The sequence below is a fragment of the Balearica regulorum genome, chromosome 11 (genome assembly GCF_011004875.1).
Source record: "Balearica regulorum gibbericeps isolate bBalReg1 chromosome 11, bBalReg1.pri, whole genome shotgun sequence".
In the NCBI taxonomy this organism is placed as follows: Eukaryota; Metazoa; Chordata; class Aves; order Gruiformes; family Gruidae; genus Balearica; species Balearica regulorum.
Window position 1 is genome coordinate 23,150,075 of NC_046194.1, and position 19,547 is coordinate 23,169,621.

At 49.0% G+C, this 19,547-nt stretch overlaps 3 protein-coding genes across 7 annotated transcripts in view; 2 read left to right on the top strand and 1 right to left on the bottom strand.

The window, feature by feature from the left end:
* The window catches only part of LOC104631629 (exocyst complex component 1), a 28,734-nt gene extending 25,811 nt beyond the window's left edge, over nt 1-2,923 (top strand). For 2 of the 5 annotated variants that reach the window (XM_075763742.1, XM_075763744.1), the window contains 2 exons: nt 1,802-1,996; nt 2,111-2,923. In XM_075763742.1, coding sequence (XP_075619857.1) covers nt 1,802-1,996; nt 2,111-2,266 — 351 coding nt within the window. In that variant the 3' untranslated portion in view covers nt 2,267-2,923. The remainder of the gene's footprint in view (nt 1-1,801; nt 1,997-2,110) is intronic. The other 3 variants (XM_075763739.1, XM_075763743.1, XM_075763741.1) reach the window with 2 other exon arrangements.
* A 2,185-nt stretch (nt 2,924-5,108) lies between these two features.
* GLOD5 (glyoxalase domain containing 5) lies at nt 5,109-6,719 on the top strand. The gene is made up of 3 exons (XM_010301554.2): nt 5,109-5,273; nt 5,803-5,958; nt 6,165-6,719. The coding sequence occupies exons 1-3, from the start codon at nt 5,109-5,111 to the stop codon at nt 6,315-6,317; spliced, it is 474 nt and encodes a 157-aa protein (XP_010299856.2). The 3' UTR covers nt 6,318-6,719.
* A 4,067-nt stretch (nt 6,720-10,786) lies between these two features.
* Nucleotides 10,787-16,578, bottom strand: LOC104631121 (cis-aconitate decarboxylase). Its single transcript, XM_010310774.2, has 6 exons — nt 16,463-16,578; nt 15,807-15,861; nt 13,218-13,405; nt 12,945-13,037; nt 12,445-12,650; nt 10,787-11,705 (listed from the first exon to the last, which is right to left on the bottom strand). The coding sequence occupies exons 1-6, from the start codon at nt 16,481-16,483 to the stop codon at nt 10,787-10,789; spliced, it is 1,482 nt and encodes a 493-aa protein (XP_010309076.2). The 5' UTR covers nt 16,484-16,578.
* Nucleotides 16,579-19,547: the final 2,969 nt, after the last annotated feature.

Below are 19,547 nucleotides of genomic sequence, written 5' to 3' on the forward strand. Positions count from 1 at the left end.
GGTTGCGTGCCTGTGTCTGGCAGATGCTGGTTTCTTTTTGCACGGCTGCCTGGGCTAATAAGTCTAACACAGCTTCACGCTTCCCAAGTGGCTGCTTCATTAACTGAGCTAAGAGAGCTAACTGCTCCTGAGACCCCCTCCTTGCTCCGCTCCTTCTCTCTTCTCTCTGCCCGAAAATGTCTCACAGACTGAGATCAGCTTGAATTATTTATAGGGCCTGTTACTTTTAATTTGTTTCCAGTCTTTGCTGTCAAACATCTTGTAGGTTTGCTTGGAAGATCAGCTCGGTGTCTCGTGCTACCTGCAGCCCTGCTCTGTTAATGGCTTCAAATCTTTCCTCTGTGAGGGAAAGTATAATTTCATTGCTCACAACAAAGCAAAGCAAGTAACATATGAGGGTAGTTGGATTGCATTCTGCTCAGGGATTTCCAGAGTCCTGACATGGCCTTCTCTAGCAGACCACGTAGCTCTTCAGGGTTGAGCACCATTCACTAAGATCAAGAGAAGTTGCAAAGGGGCCTAAGTAATTTCGGAGCCCATTTCTGTTTTTGAAAACAGCTAACACATTTAGGAACCTCTTTCCCTCTGAAAATCCTTAGGATTTAGGGTATTTCTCCACAGCAAAACTGCGGTTGAATTACCCAAGACAGCAAACAGATTACTGGGCTGTAAGAACAGGAGGGTAGATATTAGGTTGAAGGAAGTGATTATTCCCTTTTTTTCAGCCTTTATTAGACCAGATGCAGAATACCATGTTCAGCTGGGGCAGAGACAGATAGAGATGTATGTCACATCCACCTGTGACAAGAGGTGTTGCTAAACTGGAGCAAGGCCGGTGGAGGGCCACCAACATGGTGAGGAGATGCTGAAGGAGCTGGGCTTGGTTGGCCTGGAGAAGAAACGATTTCAGAGGTACCTAGTAGCCACCTTCCCTGGGAGATTAATGAGGTGCACAGCAGGATGATGAGATAGAACAGTCAGAAAATGTAAAAAGGAAGGTTCCAGCTGGACAGAAGGAAAAAATGACTATAATGATAATAAAGCATTGAAATAGTCTGTCCAGAGAGGTTGCACAGTCTCTATCCTTGAAGGTTTTCAAGACCTACCTTGAGAAATGCCTGAGGGACCCTTGTTTGAATTCAGCGTTGAACCTGCTTTGAGCAGGAGGTTGAACTAGAGATCTCCTGAGGTCCCTTCCAGCCTGACAGGTTCTGTGTCTGAAAAGCTTGTGCAGAAAAAAAAGTTTGTTAGCATTGAGCTTTTTGTGGAACTACACTGCTCCTGGTACTTCTCTAAAAGCTAGTTAAGGTCTGTAACCCTTGGGGTAGGCACAGCCCTGGGCTCTCAAGCAACAGCCATGCTTGGGGTGGGACATGTGCTCCTTTTGAAACTCCTCCCTACAGAACAGCCTTTCCTGCTTTCATAGAACATCCTGGAAGAACTGAGAAAACTTGAGTTTTGCTTTACACTTCTGCAGATTCTGTGATCCCCCAACCCCACCTCTGGTTCTGAACCCTCTGTAGTGATGAAAGCTGTATGAAGCACCAAGGAACATGAGTGATTTTATCCAGCAGTCCCATTGCTCCATGGTACTGCAACCCTTAGAGATGCTGCTTGCTGAGCAGGCAGGGAAGAGAACTGATGGAATTCCCTATGCCCTGCTTTCCTGGAGGATAAACAATCTCCAGTACTTCATTTCCACTTAATTAGACACGGGAAGGGAAAAGCGGTCAGGTTTCAGCCCTGACCCAGGAGTCCACCTTAGGGCAGCTCATCAGTGAACGTCTCCTTGTCTTTCCAGCACTTCTTTGAAGGAGTGAAAGCCCGTGTGGCTCAAGGGGTGAAAGAAGAAGAGGTCAGCTTTCAGCTGGCCTACAGCAAGCAAGAGCTGAGGAAGGTCATTGAAAAATACCCTGGCAAGGAAGTGAAAAGAGCCCTTGAGACTCTCTACAGGAAAATCCACAAGTATCTCTCCCCAGAGGAAAACCTTTTGCCGGTAATTGGAGTGTGATGCAGGTGTAATGCTATGATGTTTTGGGGGTTCAGGACTGCAAGGCATGTATAAGCTGGCACGGGCTGATGAAGGGAGCTGATGGTCTGTTTTCCCTAGGTGGTGTGGCACGCAATGGAGCAGGAGTTCATACGTCAGTACCAAGAGTTTGAGGATCTGATCCAACGCTGTTATGCAGGGTCAGGGATTGCCATGGACTTCACCATGGAGGACTTGCTGAGCTACTTCAACTCCATCACTCTGTCCAACATGTAGAGGCAACCCTCTCTGGATGTCTGTTGGGAGCAGCTCAGGAACCCTTGTCTGCAGCTACATCTTTATGAGCTAAGCTCAAAACTCTTCCCAAGCTGAAGTTTGAAATACAGGGGTCCTATCCTGACCTTAATGCCAAAGTGCCTCTGACTTCTCAGGCTAGATCTCCCTTGGGGAAGTGGAGTTCTCAGACCCAAACCACAGCTTCCCTACTCCAAGAAACCATTACGCAGCTAGTAAAAAAACCCTCCCAAACCTCAAATTTCTGCCAAAATGAGTGACAGTGCTGTACCTCTTCAGCAGACCACCAGATGAACAGGCATCTTCTCTCCAAGAACTCAGTCTTTTATCTACTGTCAGATTTCATGGTGAACCTGTGCTAAAACAAGAGGGTTCACTAGAGACAGGTGAAATTTCAGAGTTATTAATATCAAAAGTTTTATTGCTTATAGCTAAGAAAGGATTTACTTGCCAGTAAACTGGAGTGGAGCAAAGTTCTAAAGACCCAAACTGATCTCTCGGGGAGTTGCCTGTTCTTACCCCATTTTCTTATGAAGCATCCTATAGCTACGTCACAACTCACTAATAAATTTTTTGTTGTTGAAAATGTGGCCTCTGTATCTTGTGATGATAATCATGGGGCTAACATGCTGTCCATTATAACCTTCTCTCTAAAAAACTGAAGATCCCGAACTCTTTGGTTCAGTACAAAATATCAATCGGGTCCTTAGTGATGACACGGGGTCTGCAGCCTGAACTACTCACAGCCAACTGCCCAGAGAGCTTCAGACCTTTCAAAACTCCATTTTATTTTTGACAGATTTGGGTTTTGTAGAGGAATAAAAAGAAAATCTCTAACTCTGCCTCGGGCCACAGAGAACCCCTTTGGACATGTCTGTTTGCAGGAAGGGGTGTCCAAAAAGGTGCCCAAAGCTGTGCACGTCACCCTGAGGCTCCTTTTCTATTGCTCCTTGCTACATATTGGCTGTTAGCATGGCACCCACAGCTCGTACCTCTTTCACTAGTGGGAGCTTGCAGTGCTCCCGCGGACAGCAAGTGCCTCGCAGAGCATTTTCCCCTTGCAAAGGGAAAGATGGCTAAAGGTGGCTAAAATATCCAGACTCTTTTTCCAGAATTTTTCAAGCAACTCTTGTGTAGTTGGACTTTCAGTTCCTTTGGGTCAAGGTACACCTCTGCAGGGAGCGGTGCTTGGAGTTCCTGTTTCTAATCTTGTTGCTTTCCCCGTGCCCCGTCATTCTCCGCTGACGTTGCTGCTCGCACAGCTCAGCTCGGGGCAGCAGGAAGAGGACGGTCATAAGGGAACCAGCCAGCACCCGCTTGCCCAGCTCTTTGTCCTCTCTTGCAGGTACTCAGACTACTTTTGCAGTCCCATTTCCTTGCAGTTGTTTGCTGAGGGGCTCACGTGGGAGGAGAGGGTTGTATTGGTGAGGTTTGCTCGGCAGGAGCTGGGAGCTGCAGGCTGTGACATGAGGGTGCTGCAATGTGGGAGCACCCAGGAAAACCATGCAATCACTGGGCACGGTCCAGGCCATGCTGCAGTCCCAGCTTGGGCTTGGGGACAACAGGGTCCTGCTCCAAGCAAGCTCCTGTGACTGCAGTGAGCAGATGACCCAGTGAAACTGCACCTGGTTTTACACTGACCTTGCTCCTGTGTCAGCAGGACTTTGAAATCTCTCCTTGCCAGCCATTTCCCATGCACTCTGCTGCAGAAGGGCAACGCCAGAGGATATGAACCCAACATAGAACACCCACTGTAAAACCAGGCTACCGAGTCCCCCGTACCCTCATGCTGAGGGCCACCAGGGCCAAATCCATTTCCTTTTTACAGCTTGGTGCAAAGGTACCCCCAGGCTCTGGGGAACAGCAGGAAGATCTGCTGCCATGGAGTTGAGGAGCCTGAGCCTGCTTTAAATGTGTGTTGATGATCAGGGAGAAGTTCGGGGATCTTCAGAGGGTCATCGGAGTCACCAGAGCAGGATCATCGGGCATCCTGCTCTGGTGCAGATGGGGCTGAAGTGAAGCAGAGACGTGACAAGTAGGCCACTGAAACATTTACAGCACTCTTCATTTTCCTAAAAGTGACTTTTCCCCTGCCAAGGCACCATGTCACAGTCCCACAGCCCTCAGCCATTTGCCCCTTGGGCTCAGTCCCACAGCGCAGTCATGTTGGTGGCAAGTTCCCGTCCTCATGGTGTTGGTCAGGACCATGGTCCTTGTTTATGGTCCATGTTTTACATCTACATTGTATAGGCACCAGAAGGGATTCTGTCCCCTTCCTGTAAGATAATGACACAGCCCCTTTCCATGTGGACACCAAGCAGCTGCTTCAGCCCTGGTACCCTTTTCTTCTGGGAATATTCCTCCCCCAGAGACATTGCCTACCGCACTGACAGGGCCAAGCTTGTCTTAACTCTCTGTCTTTGCTTCACCTGGATGAGTGTGCACACCTGGACACGAAGGAGGTCGGGAGGACACCAGAGGGTGTTGGAGGGAAGGATCGCACACATGGTCCATCCTTGGTGCACACAGGTTTTTGAGCATCGGGAGCTCAGTGTCTTGGTGACATCAGCCCTCAGCGAGGTCACCCCTCTGGTGCTCCAGATCTAGCCCCAGCCAGGGGCTCTGGCATGCTCAGGTCCCACCAGAGCAAAGCGGAGGAGGTCCGAGGCCCTTCCAAGGAGGAGAATTTATTGCTTCTGTACTTGTGCCACCTGCAGGCCAAAACAAAACCTGTTTGATCTCCATTCACAGTTCAGTTCACAGCTGCCTGGACCATTTCCCTGAATAGCTCATTGCTCATAACCTTCATGTTCTGTGGTTTTGCATGCTGGTTCCCAGCCCTGAGAGGATGTCCTGGAAGGAGGAGTGTATGAGTCCACCCTCATGTTTCATCCAGCGCCTGGACCACCTTGTGTTGACTGTGAAGAGCATTGAGGACACTGTGGCCTTTTATTCCAAAGTCCTGGGCATGGAGGTGGTGACTTTCAAGGTAACATGGGGCACAGGCTGGGTCTAGGGGACCTGGAGCTGCAGTTCTGGGCCAGTGGCTGGTCTTTGTGGAGCTCTGGTAGGGTCTCTGGGGCACCTCCTTGGGGTGGGGATGGTAGTACCAACACAAGCTGCAGGCCATCAAGCTCTGAGTTTCCAAAAATCTCCCTCCTCACCCTCTTCCCCTCACCCCTCATCTTTGTTCCCACTGCAGTGTCAGCCTGTGCATTATTTGTGTGGCTGCCCCACAGGCAGGAAGGAGAGTGCCCCAAACTGAAAACATACGTCATTACGGTGTGGAAATAGCTGCATGAGGCTGTAGGACTTTCTTGGGTCACTCCACATTTCCAGGCATGTCCTAGGAGCCTTGCAGTGGCCAGTTCTTGTCTTGGGTTGCCACAGCAAGAGCCCAGAGTTAGCAGGACTACAGCCAGGTCCCCAGGACTTTCAGGGCTATGAAAGTGAGTGGATGCTGAAGGCTTCCAGCCCAGCAAGTCTCATTGTGCTTTGATTCGTTTCTTTGGAGACAGGGAAATCGCAAAGCTTTACGTTTTGGCAACCAGAAGTTTAACCTGCATGAGGTTGGGAAGGAGTTTGAACCCAAGGCGCGGTGCCCAGTCCCTGGCTCTGCAGATATCTGCCTTATCACACAGGTGCCCCTGGACCAGCTGCAGGATCATCTGAAGGTGAGGAAGGTGTAGAGTGTGCAAAGGGCGGTGGGAGGCATGAAGCCAGAGCCTCCCAAGTGACACTTTCAGGGACTGTGTCTTGGGGAATGTCAGAATTGTCTCACCCAACAGCTCATGTTTTCAAGGCTGAGGAGGGGAGAGTGCACAAGGCCCTGATAAGACTACCTTAAGCATGAAACCCCTGCTCTTATGTCTCCTCCCAGGCCTGTGGGGTGATTATTGAAGAAGGTCCCGTGGCCAGAACCGGTGCTGTGGGTCCAATAACATCCATCTACTTCCGAGACCCCGATGAGAACCTGATTGAGGTTTCCAGGTACTGCACAGATGCGACTGCAGTTGATGGAGGGGAACCCTAACCACTACCCACACTCTGCCTGTGTCCCAGCAGGAGACAGGATGCAGAGGCCAGGCTTTTGATGGCCAGTTTACAGGTTCAAGCTTTTATTTTGCAAACCTAGGACAAGTCTCAAATCCCAGCCATAAAAGTAGGGGGTGCATCAACCTTGAGAGTTTCCCCAAGGCAGTCTGCTCAGTTCCCACCCCTGGGTGTGAATCCCACTTTGGTAAATCACCATCAATGGAGATTTCATTGACCTTCTTGGAAGATCCATCCTGCTGCTGCTGCACTACTTTTGTTGGGACAAGATGTCCTGATGTCTGACACCCTTTTTGCTGCAGTTGAAGCCCCTCATTTCTGCACTGTCCACCATGAGCACAAAAGAACCTGTCATTCCTCTTCTTTCCATAGTCACTTTTTACACAGCTGAAGGTTTCTGTCTCCCTTCCTCTCGGTCTGCCTGCTTGGCTTGACACGGGCTGGCTGGCACTGGTGGCTCTCACACCAAGCCAGTGGTTTAAATCCAGCTGTGACTGTTGAAACCTGCTTCCTGCCTGGGAACTGGGATTTTGGCCTCAGTGTCTGACACACAAAACACTCCTGAAGCTGAAGTTCTGTGCCTCATAGTCAGCTCTGCATAAATAGTTACAGGGTTCCTGTCACCCGGGATGGGAAAGTGTAGAGATGAGACAGCTGCATGGCACGGGGGGAGAGTGTCTAAAGTCAGTGAGATCACCTAGATTTATGCAAGAATAAGGGGGAAACAAGGTGCTAAGAAGACACTGGCATCAGGCAGAAAACTTTGGCTCCTCCTTGCAGCCCTGGTTGCCCTGTTTTACCAGTGAGGCAGCAACAGGGCTTTGCTCTGGCCCTTGCACCAGCTGCCGAGGGAAGGATGCAGCCTTGTACTACAGCTGGGAGGGATTCGCTCCTCCTTTCCATCCCCATGCATGACACGTTCCTGTGGACTGTTTCTCTCAGTCACTCATTTTTGGAACAGTCAGTCATTAATTTTTGGAACAGCAGCCTCCTGGTAAAACTTGACCCCTCCATGGCAACATGTCCAGAGCTTGGGAGAACCTCTGGACCAGGGAAGAGGAAGGCCAACACTCTTGTCTTCCTCTGTCCAGGAGCTCATGGAGCTGCCTGCATGGCATGGAGGGAGGCATGGCTCATCCCGGTGAGGAGGAAGGTGTTTCAGCAGAGCTGGGGCAGGGATTTACCGCAGCGGAGTCCACTCTGACTCTGACTCATGGCACTCAGTTACTTGTGGGGCTGTCCTAAGTTTTCTTCTTTCTTTAATTATTGAAAAAGCAATTCCTTGATAATTTAAAAAGCATAAAACAATAAAGACTTGGGGGTTTTCAAGGAGAGCAGTTCCCCAGCTGGCCACACTGCGGTAGCAATGTTATCATCACGGAAATGGTGCTGGAAGGCAGAGAGGACTCTTCTGACCTCTACGGTCAAAATTGTCTCTAAAACTGAAATAAACCTTGAATTGTACTTTTTTTTCCTTTTTTTTCTTTTTTTTTTTTTTTCTTTCCTGCTGGCATTTTGTAGGAAACCCAAAATTCTCCATGGTGCAAAAAAAATGCAAAGCCCTAAAAAATTCAGTGCTCCAGATTATCAAAAGCTTGTGCTGGTGGTGACCGTAGGGATGAAACCTGCTTTCGGCTCGAGTTGAACCATTTGCAGGAACTAAAGACAAGAGATGCCGTGGGAGAAAAAACACAGGCAGCTCATAACACTTACTTTGTGAACGGAGCCCTGGGAGCGGACCCCCTGGGAGGGATCCCACAGGAGGGGACCCCGAGGAGGAACCCCCCATGGAGGGACCCCCATGGAGGCACCTCCAGGGAGGGACCCCGAGGAGGGACCGTCAGGGTGGGACCCCCAGGGAGAGACCTTCGAGGAGGGATCCCCATTAAGAGACTCCCAGGGAGGAACCCCGAGGAGAGGCCCCTGAGGAAGGACCCCCAGAGAAAGATGCTCTAGGAGGGACCCCCATTATGGGACCCCCAGGAAGGGACCCTGAGGAGGAATCCCCGAGGAGATACTCCCAGGGAGGGACCCCCAGGGAGGGACCCCGAGGAGGGACCCCCCAGGGAAGGATGCTGGAGGAGGGACCCCCATTGCGGGACCCCCATTGCGGGACCCCCCGGCCAGCGGAGCCCCCCCGGCGGCCCCGACCGGCGGCTGCTCTCCAGGGTGCTGAGGGCCCGCGGCCGCCTCCGGCCCTGCCGCGGGTGGGTCCTGCCCACGGGAGAGGGACGATGCCCACGGGAGAGGCTGATGGCGGCATCCTGCTCCCCCCGTCAGCTTCCCCCTCCCACTCTCTACTGGTCAGGGCTTCTCTTCTTCCAGCGGAGCCCTATTAATTTCTGGCGTGGGATTGTAGGTATTTATTGATTGCTAACACAGATCCTGTCTGGCTCTGCACTGCAAGTGTCCTTTCATTCAACGAGCTTGCTACCGTAAATATGTTTGTGGAGAAAGGTTTCCTTTTCTTAATTTTAAGTGTCATTTATCTTGGAACAGCAATAGAAAGAAGGACAACGGCTCTTTTCTTATTCAGCCTGAGAGGAGAAGTCAGGGACTTTGGTGGCACCACATTAATCGCTGAATGCACTCAGTGTCACACAAGCTGCTCTATAATTTTCACAGGCCAGTTTTTAAATTGCCTCTTTTAAGACCTCGCTTTCCTTGCCAGCAGTTTGGACCTCCTAATTAGTTAAGGATATGAAATGTTTGCTGTTTGAAACTGGAATTAATGAGTGAGAGACTTTCCTGGGCTGGGATACTGGAGGCGTTTTCAGGATCCTAGGCTTTTGGAGCAAATAGCATGAACGAAAATAATCTCAGGTATGCCATTAGCTCCTAGATGCTCTGGAAAAGCCACTTACTGCTTCAACTGATAAGGGGCCCAATAAAAGGGAAGTTGGACCGATCAGCCTTCCCGTGCTCAATGTAAATATATGACTGGAGAAATCACTGGCCACAGATCAGCCTTCTAGCTGGCCCTGTCCTAGCCTCTGCTGGGTCCCCCATCTATTGGAAAAGCCTCTGTATTGCATATGATCAGTTTAAAACTAAAAACGTGATGGTCTACATAATCTAGCATTAAATCTTTATGCAGAAAATGAATTTACTTCAGTTCTTTATTCAGAAAGATTCAGTGTGAATATGTTATACAGTATGAGAGAGTGGATTAACAGGTGGGCAAACAGTTTTGCTCTGGCTGGGAAGTTCTCTGCATAGACCACTACCAGCAAGCTAAAAAGGAACCGGCCCACATTCCTTCTTGCCTGTCTAGTCCCATCTCGCTCCCCCTTGCACAACCCTCACTTCTCCAACAGATTCTGTACCTATATCAAGATCATATTTGGAAACAAGTCCTTTGGATCCGCAATCACAGTATTTGTTTAATATCGCACAGTTCTCCACCTCACTGTTCAGAAAGTGTGTATGGTAAGAAAGCCTTTCAGTGAATGGCTACTCAGGAGCACAAGTACCGATTTCATCCCAGCTGGAAAGATGAGTTAAGAACTGAGCCTCGGTAAGCTTTCCCTCCTCTGAGAGGGGTGAAACAGGAATTTCCCAATGTGAGTCACAGCGTGAACGTGCCCAAGTCACCATCCAGAGGTGCCCATCTCCGCACGGACTATAGAGACCACCTCTGGTGAGCCAGCTCTGAATAGGTGCCTGGGCAACCTGTGCAAAGCCCGAGAGGATGACGTGGTGCAGCCCTAGGATTGGCAGGGGTCACCTCACGGGAGGCGTAGGATGTAGGTGTAGGACTGATGTAGGGTTCCTTGCCTACCGATTGCCTTTCATTCAGAAAAGACATACAGGTTTTAAGGGTCCTTGAACCATCCCTTGTACACAGAGAAGTGACAAACACTTCCCAAGTGCTGGAGAAATGGGAGGCTTTTACTGGAAAAGAAAAAAAATTCCCTCTCTGCCCGAGAGTTTTGTAGGCAGGGCTGTTTACAGTAACTGATAGATTTTTCATCTGGCCAGCATGACTGACTAACCATGATCTGAAAAGTGCCCAGAAGAGCACTAAGAAAAGCACACATTTTGCAGTTAAACTTCCTCTTCTTCCCAGACTCAGCGGTTAGGCATTCTGCACAGAAAAAACTTTGAATGCAGCTTTAAAAAATATCTAGACACAGTTCCTTCTGGGGAACCGACTTCCAGATGATACCCCAGGATCTCATAGATTTCCATGGGATTTATTTTGTATTTGTGGTGGCCTTTCAGCTACTCAGACAGCATCAACCATGACTTGAAATTTAATCTGTGTACTAATTACTGACACAGACACACCTCCTTCCTTGTGGGCTCCTTCAGTATTAAAGCATCTACTTTGACTTCAAGGGGTGAGAACTTTCCTGACATTGGAAATCAATAGTAAAGCACCAATGAAGAAAGGAATCAGAGTTTCACCAGGACAAGTCCCTTATCAAAAACCCGCTTGCTGTTCCCTCACAGGCTGCAGGCCAGCTGGGAACTATCTGACAGATTCTCCAGGTTGTCCACCATAGTGATGATGGTTTCTATTTTTTCTTCTGGAAGCACATGAGAGGCGTTGGATCGAAACTTCTTCAGGAGCGATTCTTTGCTCAGAGGCTTCCTCCAGTGCCCATAGAAAGTGTCACACTTGCCTGTCAGGACATCCCCGCTGTGCAGGAGCAGCGCCACCTCTCCGTACATCTTGTCAAAGTTGGCCACGTTATCTTCAGGGTGCTCCACCACCACTTTGTGCAGCAGCTCCCTCAGCTCGGGTCGGTGGATGCTGCTCTCTGTGAAGGAGCTGAGGCCCACTTCACCATCCAACAGGGCAGTGCAGGCATTGAATTGGAAGGAATGTCTAGCCTGGTGTTCAGAGCTGGGGAAAGGTCGATTGATGTACTTTGACACTGGGATCTTCAGCACAATGGTACGGATCAAAGAGGGCGAGAAGGACCCTGCGTAGTTGATGAAGAGGTTCCGGACAGACAAGGCAGCGTCCACCACCCAGTGCATCCCCAAGTGGGCTGGGAATCGCTTGAAAGCAATATCCTGCTTCTCCAAGAGGAACTCGTGATGGTCACTTGGTGTGGACAGTGGTTTGGGTTGATAGATACTGTAGAAAGCACTGAATCCAGAGCAACCAGGGATGTCATCCAGAATTAAGGGGTTAGCCTCCATCCCTCGGGCAGCCAGCAGCGCTGCTTCCAAGCCCAGCCGAGTAGCATTCCCAATATGCAATGGCTTGGCTTGGGTGGCGGCGTTTGCCATGGGTGCCCCTGCAAGCGATGCGGCAATGCCCAAAGCGTGTGAGCACTGGGCCGTGCTGAGAGAGAGCAGTTTTGCAGTGGCCGCAGCACTGCCCATGGTACCGACCACCGAGGGAGGGTGGAACCTGAAGGGGAAATTGCAGATGTGAGCATCCCTGCCTGCTCGGCACGGGGAGCACCCAAGCACCTCACCTACCAGACCTACCTGTGGGACTGGAAATGAATTGCCAAGTCAGCCAGTGGAAATCCCTCATGGCTCTGGTGCAGGTGGGATTCACCTAACTCGAAATTTAGCCATCTAAAAACTAAGCGTCTACTTGAAACTTCATTGGAGACAACAGAGTGAGCTCAGCATCTCCAGAAAGAAATTTTTAATTTTCCCTAAGAGTAGGTGGTGTGGCTTATGCCCATACAGCCAAACTTTCTCCCCCCAGACAAATAAGGTGGCCTCATCCAACATGCCCAAGGGTAACAGTTCCTGGTCGATGCTACCCCTTGGACCACACCAGGGCACTGCCTGGTGAATGGCAGTTGGCACAGGCAGAAATTGTGCCAGGGACTGTGCCCACGATTAAGCTGCCTGCATGGCTGTGGGCCACTGCCTGTCCTGTGCTCTTGCCCCGGTTACTTTAGATGGTGACGTGGCAGACTCAGTGGTAGATGCTTATTTTTAAGGCAAGATCACTGGAGGTCACCAAATGAATATGAAATAAGTGGTGCCTCATCAGCTCTGGCAGAACTGGAATTTGGCTCTCAGTAGGGCTTTACTCCAATCCTGAGTTCAGCTGGACGTAAATTAGCATTTTGAAACCCAGAGTCGACTCACCAACCCTCTTCCTTCTCAGTAAAGAAAAGGAGGCTTACCTTTTGGGAATGTCGTGAGCCTCAGTGGAGAAATGCATGAGCCTTCCTTGCACTTCCAGGCCCACGTTAAATGCCAGCAGGAACTCCATGCCGTTGGGTTTGGTGCTTGGAGGTAGCATCTGGGAAGCTGCCAGCAGAGCTGGCAGAACAGCCCCTGACGGGTGAGTAGCAGGGTGCCAGGTATCATCGAAGTCCATGGAGTGAGTCTGCCAGAGAAATGGAGGTAAGGACATGCTGGTGTGGGGGGCTGGCAGCTGAGGGAGCTAGGGGTCCTTGCTGATATTGCTGAGGCTACGTCTGTAACGGCATCCACCCAGTCACCTTGTGGTCCCCACGGTGGCTGTTTGGTCCTTCTAAAAGTGGTGTGCAAGACTGCAGAGGAGCCCATGACTTCTTGTCCCCCACTACCCCTCCCGGTCACCAGTCTGCTTCCTGTAATACTAACTAGTGTCTTTGAAGGCACCACAAAGTGGAGCCTCTCCTGGAAGACCCTGCCTTACCGCTACTCCGTTGGTGAACGCAGCCAGCGTGGGGGAGAGCTTTACGCCTGGCTTGCCATAGACGGAGCTCACGGCAACCGAAGAGTACAGCTCCTGTGAAAGGGAGAGAAATTCAGGTGAGGACCTTGAGTGAAGCAGGGATTGTGTGAAGTCAGAACGCTCCTCTACTGCGAGGCAAAAGTCCTACATCAGCCATGGAATAAAGCCTTGGTTATGGCAGTGATGTCAGGGTGGGGACCATGTAACCACAGGGTAATATGGGGCTGGTCCTACCCGGCAGTACTGCAGAGCGATATCGAACACATGCGTCGTGCTGCCCACGAGGCCAACCCCAATGCTGTCCAGGATCATCCTCTTGCTTCTGTGACAGACGGTCTTGGACAAGTGCTCGGGTCGAGCTGCATGGATGAAGGAGGCAAAGCTGCTGGTCACGGTCTCCTCCGGAGCGCTCCTGGCCACCACTGCAGCACCAAGAGAGAGGGGAGGGGGTAAAGACAAATGTGGGACTTGTGCTGACAGCTCACACATCTTCACCCTCTGGTCTCACTGAATTTATTGAAGGGCAAAGGCAGCTGGAGAGTGCAGGATCTGCCCAGCATGTCCCTGGGGTGGCTTCAAGAAGGTTCAAGTGAAGCAGTTTCAGGGCTCAGCCACATCCCCCCACCCCGGGTTTCAAGCACGCATCTTTTGGGGGGTCAATACAAATTATCCCCCTTTATCTGGGGAAAAGGCAGCACAGGTGCCCTGGCTACATTACTGCTGGTGCCCTCTTGGGGGTGGATCACATAAACCCAAAACTTCCTACAGCTTCCATTATTTTTTGGCAAGCAGGACTAGACCCAAAACCTGGATTTATCCAGAAGTTTGGTCCTACAAGGCACTGAGGTGTCTCGACCCAGCCAGCAAAGCTCTTAAGCCCTATGCATTCAAAAGGATGCTAGTGCTTAAAAAAAAAAAAGAGACTTTCTGTGTTCTTTCGTAGCAGAGCTCAGCGTATCAGAGGATTCAGCCTAGGCTTCAGAAGGGGGTTGAGCTGGGAGATCTCCTGAGCTTGATGTTTGAGGGAGTTTTTCCTGCCTTGAAAACACCTTTGCTGATAGAGAAGAAACAACAGGTTGAGCTTCCCAAGGCAAAATCGGTGCCTGTATTTATGACCTGTAAGGTAGAGCCAGGCAAACAGCACGAACTACTGGCACTTTTGGATTTGGAAGTCACCATTTCCAAAGCTTTGGAGGTGTTAAAAGTTCTGCGGAAAATATCCGATTTGGGACCATTGTACTTTTTAATTTCAGTGACAAATTGCTTTGTTTTCATGAATTTATAATTCATAGAATTATAATTATTATGACCCACTGTAATTTATAATATCTGTAGAAAAACTATAGAGTTCAATATAGCTAACATTTACGTGATTGCGAATCCATATATATACACGTATATATGTACGTGGGGGGTATACACACAGATGCACACAGATAAAAGATGGTATCAATGTCCAGATGAAATTATTCACATGAAAAAGTCAAGATGAATGAAGCAAGAAAATAAAAATACTTTGCTACAACATCGCACTCATCAAAATCAGCAGGTACATATGACACTTTATTTTTTTAAACAGAAAATATTCCAATTTAAAAAAAAAAGGCCATTCCCTAATTTCACTAGTGTGTATTCATTCTTAAATGTCATGCCTACTGACTCACAGTTGCTTGCAAATGTATTTGGACTCACCTAGAGCCTAGGAGTCTGAAAACTACTTCTAAACACAGCTGAGAATGTCATCATTGCTGTGACTCACCGAAATAAAATCCACCCCTCGCAGCGGCTCCGTGAAATATATTGCTATAGGAATCTGTAACACTCAGCAGTTTGGAAATTTTCTGCTGACAAAAACCCGCGTCCTCTCTGTGTACTCTGAGAGCATCTCCAGTACACCGCAAACGAAAGCACCAACGCCCTCAAGGAGAAGGAGACGGTGAAGTCAAACCAGATTGGAGAGGCTGGAGGAAAATCTGCTAAAATCACCCTACACCCATAAAGTTTTGACTGCTTCCTTCCTGCCGTCAAATGCTCTTTGTCACTTCAGTAGGCAGCGATATTTATTAACCCTTCAGTTAAAAGCGTTTCATGGCTCCAGGGTTTTTTTTTGTGCTGGTATGGCAGCTGTGCTGCAGAAATTAATTAAAAGAAAAAAAAAAAAAGACTCTAATAAGGCTGTCCAAGAGCAAATAGATCTGCGTGGATTATATTATTATTATTATTATTTCTCTTGTTTTCAAGTGTTAAGTAACATGCATTACATTTATTGTATTAATAATGCATTTTAAAATAAGTTTATAGACAAACTTGTAATAGACCAAGCGAAGCTCTGCTTAATTTTCTGAAGCAGAGAAGCCGTAGACGTGCGGTGCAGGAGGAGGCAGCACGCTGGCTGGGAGACGTGGAGCAGGATCCGTGGATCCCTTCAAGCAGCATTAATAGCAAGATCAGATGTAACAAAGAGATAATGACAAACGGAGGAGTTAAGGATCTGAGCAACCCAATGACAGCTACCATTTATGAGCAAAGAGTAAGAATTTGGAAAGTCTGGTTCTAAATCAGTTAGTGTCCGTTTTAGCGCAGGACTAGCAAATCAATATTTTTACCACTTGTTGCTTTTCTCCTTGTTCTTCAGCAACCGAGGGCAATAATCATCACAAGACCCCCCCAAGCATGCTTTGTCTTCCAAGAATTTGAGTGATTTATCTCAGTGCGCTTAGCCCAGCACTTTTGGTTTGTTTTTTTTTTTAAGTAATGACCAGATTATTTTGGGATGCTCTTTAGAAAAGGATAGGGAATGCTGTTCTGCAGAGAGATACAAACCGTGAGCAGCAGTTTTGTGAACTTGCCGGGAGCTTGCCAAGAACTTCTGGGATTTCTAGAGTAAAGACAGAGAAAGAGCATTTGTCACCTAAGCTCCTTGAACTTTTTCAGAGCCGTTTTACTGGTTGTGCCTCTAACATGGCATTGTAAGACACTCACAGATCAAACGAGCGGATAAAACGAACTACATATTGAAAGGAGGGGAAAAAAAAAAAAAAATACTTTCCAAAGCTCAGTCCAGCAAGAGTGCCAAGAATAGCCAGGGAAATAAAGCCGTACAGTAGAAGGGGCAGCGCAGCCCTTTCAGACCTACCATGAAATCCTCTTACGGCCGCGAGCAGGACCAGCTCAGAGTGGACACGAGGAGGAAAAAAAACCACACAGCACGTCCCAACAACAACAACCCCCCCGCCATGGCACTGTACAAAACACGTTTGGGACACATAAAAGGAACAGGCATGGAAGGAGCAGGTTAGTAACTATGAATAAAGTGTCTGTGAAAACCATCTGATTTTGTTAGTATTGGGGCAGGTTCCCATTTAATGTCACGACAATTTTGACCAGTTGAGGAACCGCCCGGGAAAATACATTCCCTCCTTAAAATGAAAAAGGAAAGATTAGAGATGAATAGGTTTTGTACATGAAATAGTAGTTACCTGTAAGGTTAAGTAGACCATGCTGGTGGCTGTTACCACTGCTTAATCCCCAGCTCTGCACCGCTCTATTCGAGGGATGGGAGAGGTGGCTGTCTGAAAGGTGCTTTGGTGTCAGGGTTTATATATGCTTCTGAAAGGCAATTTGCTTTTTGTTTTTTTGCAACTGAATTTCAAGTGTGATGACATCAGCCTCTGGGGACTGAGAGGGTGGGGGGAATAGATGAGGAGGGGTGGTTTTTCTCTGCTGAACAGAAGGGAAACCCCCCTGGTTTCAGGAAATTATAATAATAAAAAAAAAGATTTAGGACAATAACCGACAAAGTTCAAGGAAATTCCTGTCTCCAAAATGCCACAGGTGCCAATGTGTGAAGTAACTGGTCCCAGGCTCCTCCTACAGAGGAGGACTATAAAACTGGTACTTACCAGGAAATGAGAGGGACAAGAGCATCCTCCCATTGAGCTGAAGTGTCACCAAACCAGGTAATCCAAGCTGCAGAGGGAGAAGCGTGGCATTGGTGGTTTTCTTTGATGCTTTTCTCGAATACATTCAGTGTTTTGTCATTTGGCTGAATTTTTTCATAGCTCTCCTTCTTCTATATACTCAGCTCTGCGGTGCCTGCCATGTGCTGCCGGTTCGTTGAGATGTTAGTGCAGACATGAATTCTGTAGCTTCCAGGAGACGTGGGGATCCGTCGTTCCCAAATGAATATTTGGACTTTGGGGGAATTCCATGGCTTTTTGCTTTGTCCACTAGTGAAACCTGGGGACATTTAACACGCTGCATGTTATTTTGTACAGAATAACAGCCTAGTGTGATACCTCTTGCATTTAAAACCAGCCTGAATTTTCTACTGAATACTAGGCAGACCCTTGATCACTGTGAACTTAGCAATGCATCTCAGGCAACTTCGTGCTGGTTTTTCACCAGAGGAGAGTCAGGGTTGTGATATTTATTCCAGCTGTGTAGCGTTGCTGTGCACTGTTAATCTTGCTGTGTGCTTATCCAAAAAGAATTGCATTTCTTTCTCTTAACGTGTTTATCTTGAGAGACACAGTATTTTCTCAGAGCTGTGTAAACATTTGTTATCGTTAATAAGGTGGGATGGAAAACTAATCGCAAAATGCCCCTGGGGAATAAGTGTCTGAAAATTTAACGTTTTGGTATTTATATATGTGTCCCATGGCATGCTAAGCCTTGCTCCAACCTCCTGCGTAGACAATGTCCATGCACCAGCGTGTTGCCATTAATATTATTCAAGGTAAAGCAGCGCAGGCAGCAGATGCCAGTGCAAGGCAGATGTACAGAGAGATGTCTGCAAAGCCCGGCTGTAACAGCAAGGTGGAAAGGGGGTGCAGAGGGGAATGACCTTTTCTGGAGGGGGTGAAGGGAAGTTATTGCAAACAAGGTGGCAAGTAAAGGAAAAGATGTTCGGAGGCTGCAGCCCAGCTGGCACGCCGGCCGCAGGGGCACGGCTCAGAGGTCACGCTGAGGGGAGAAGAGCCAGGATGGAGGGAGAACCTCACAAGCCATTTCTGCAAACCCCAGGCTGAAGAATGTCCGGGGCAAGCAGGAGAAGGAAAGAAGACGGAGGAGGTTGGGTGAGCGAGAGGGTGGCTTTGGCTTTGCCCTCGCTGCACAAGGGATTTGTGCAAGGGAAGGATCGCCCCATCCGTTCGGTAGAGCCAGCTCTCTGAAAGGCCTGGCAGCACCCCAGGTCCCCAGGTGCCTCCCGCCATGGGGAGGTCTCCATCCTCATGGTTTCCTGGACAGTGGCTGTGCTGGCTGGTACCCCGTGTGTACGGAGAGCTGCTAACCCCTACACGTTGGAAAGCGACGTCCCGTTTCCTCCTCTGCCTCCACACCGCCCTGCGCTGCCTGCACAATCTCTACCCAAAGAGCTACTTTGCATCAGTCCCAGCTGAGCGTGCCCAGCGTGCAGAATTCAGCACAAAGGAAAGACTTGGAGGGAGATCCCTCCTTGCTGGGCTGCACGGAGTGGGGGGCAGAGGTGCCACGTTATCAGTTTTCTCTAGTGCATGCAGAGAAACAGGTCCTTACAAAGAGCCCGAGGCAGCAGCCACACAAAACGGGTAGTGACAGCAGCGACGAGCGGTTTTATCCCAGGGACAAACAAAGCTTGGGCTTGCTTTGAACAGAAAACATCTCCGAGTGTTTCCACGCAGACCCTCGTTTCTCCAGGTCTTGGTGCAGCCCACAGCATTACTAGTGCTGCCACCCCTCAGACAGCAACGGGAGGGGATTAATTGTTTGATGGATCCTTATGTTGCACGAAATAGAGGGGGGAAGCAATGCACAAATGCTGAAATGGTCTTAGGACGGGGACCATGAGTGTGCGTTTGCAGTGCGTGGGGGGATGCTGTGGGTAGGTGTGAGCAGTGGGTAGGTCTCCAGCTGTTTCTAACCCCAAAAAATATTCTCCTCCCAAGGGAAGTCCTTCATCCTCCTCCTTTTCCACCTCTTGGTCTAAATCCTCTCACATCCTTTCCCTTTACACCTCTGTAGCCTGACACGGTGTATTCTGGTATTTCTTCCTCCCCCTCTCAGATGTCCTATGAAGGATTGCCCTGCAGGGAAACATCCCTTCTAGTTGTGTGTCCACATCCTTCACAAAACCAAGCTGTGTGTTGCAGGCTCTAAAACTGCTAACACGGCTAGTTATGCGGGAACTGTGAACAAAGCGAGCCTTGGCAAATTGAAAACCACTTCTGCGAGCCAAGCAGTCACCTGGCCAGCCCATCTTCCTCCAGAAAACCCATCTCATCCTCCTCCAGAGACCGGCTCAAAACAGGGGCTTGTTGCAGCATGCCTAGAAAGCCACTGTCTGAGCTATTTCAGAGTGAAACATCTGGAGGAACTTAATATTGTGGCCCGCCTCCAAGTATAACCATTTAAACCAAACCGCTTATTTATATCTGAATGTCATTTCAAAAAAAAAAAACCAAAAAACAAGACGACAACGTCATGCACTCCACAGGTAGCTGCTCGGTTGCAGCTAAGGGTGCATCGGTTCTTAGGGCCTCCTTCAGGTCTGTAGGGTATAAGATGCTCGACGTTAAAAGAGTG

Bases quoted from the DNA above. Each gene is read 5' to 3' on its own strand.
- GLOD5 (XM_010301554.2), top strand. From the start codon at position 5,109: ATGCTGGTTCCCAGCCCTGAGAGGATGTCCTGGAAGGAGGAGTGTATG. The intron at 5,274-5,802 runs GTAACATGGGGC...CTTTGGAGACAG, and splicing joins TGGAGGTGGTGACTTTCAAG to GGAAATCGCAAAGCTTTACG. The intron at 5,959-6,164 runs GTGAGGAAGGTG...GTCTCCTCCCAG, and splicing joins AGCTGCAGGATCATCTGAAG to GCCTGTGGGGTGATTATTGA.
- LOC104631121 (XM_010310774.2), bottom strand. From the start codon at position 16,483: ATGGTCTACTTAACCTTACAG. The intron at 12,651-12,944 runs GTAAGGCAGGGT...TTTCTCTGGCAG, and splicing joins CGTTCACCAACGGAGTAGCG to ACTCACTCCATGGACTTCGA. The intron at 11,706-12,444 runs GTAAGCCTCCTT...TTTCCCCTTCAG, and splicing joins GCTCACGACATTCCCAAAAG to GTTCCACCCTCCCTCGGTGG.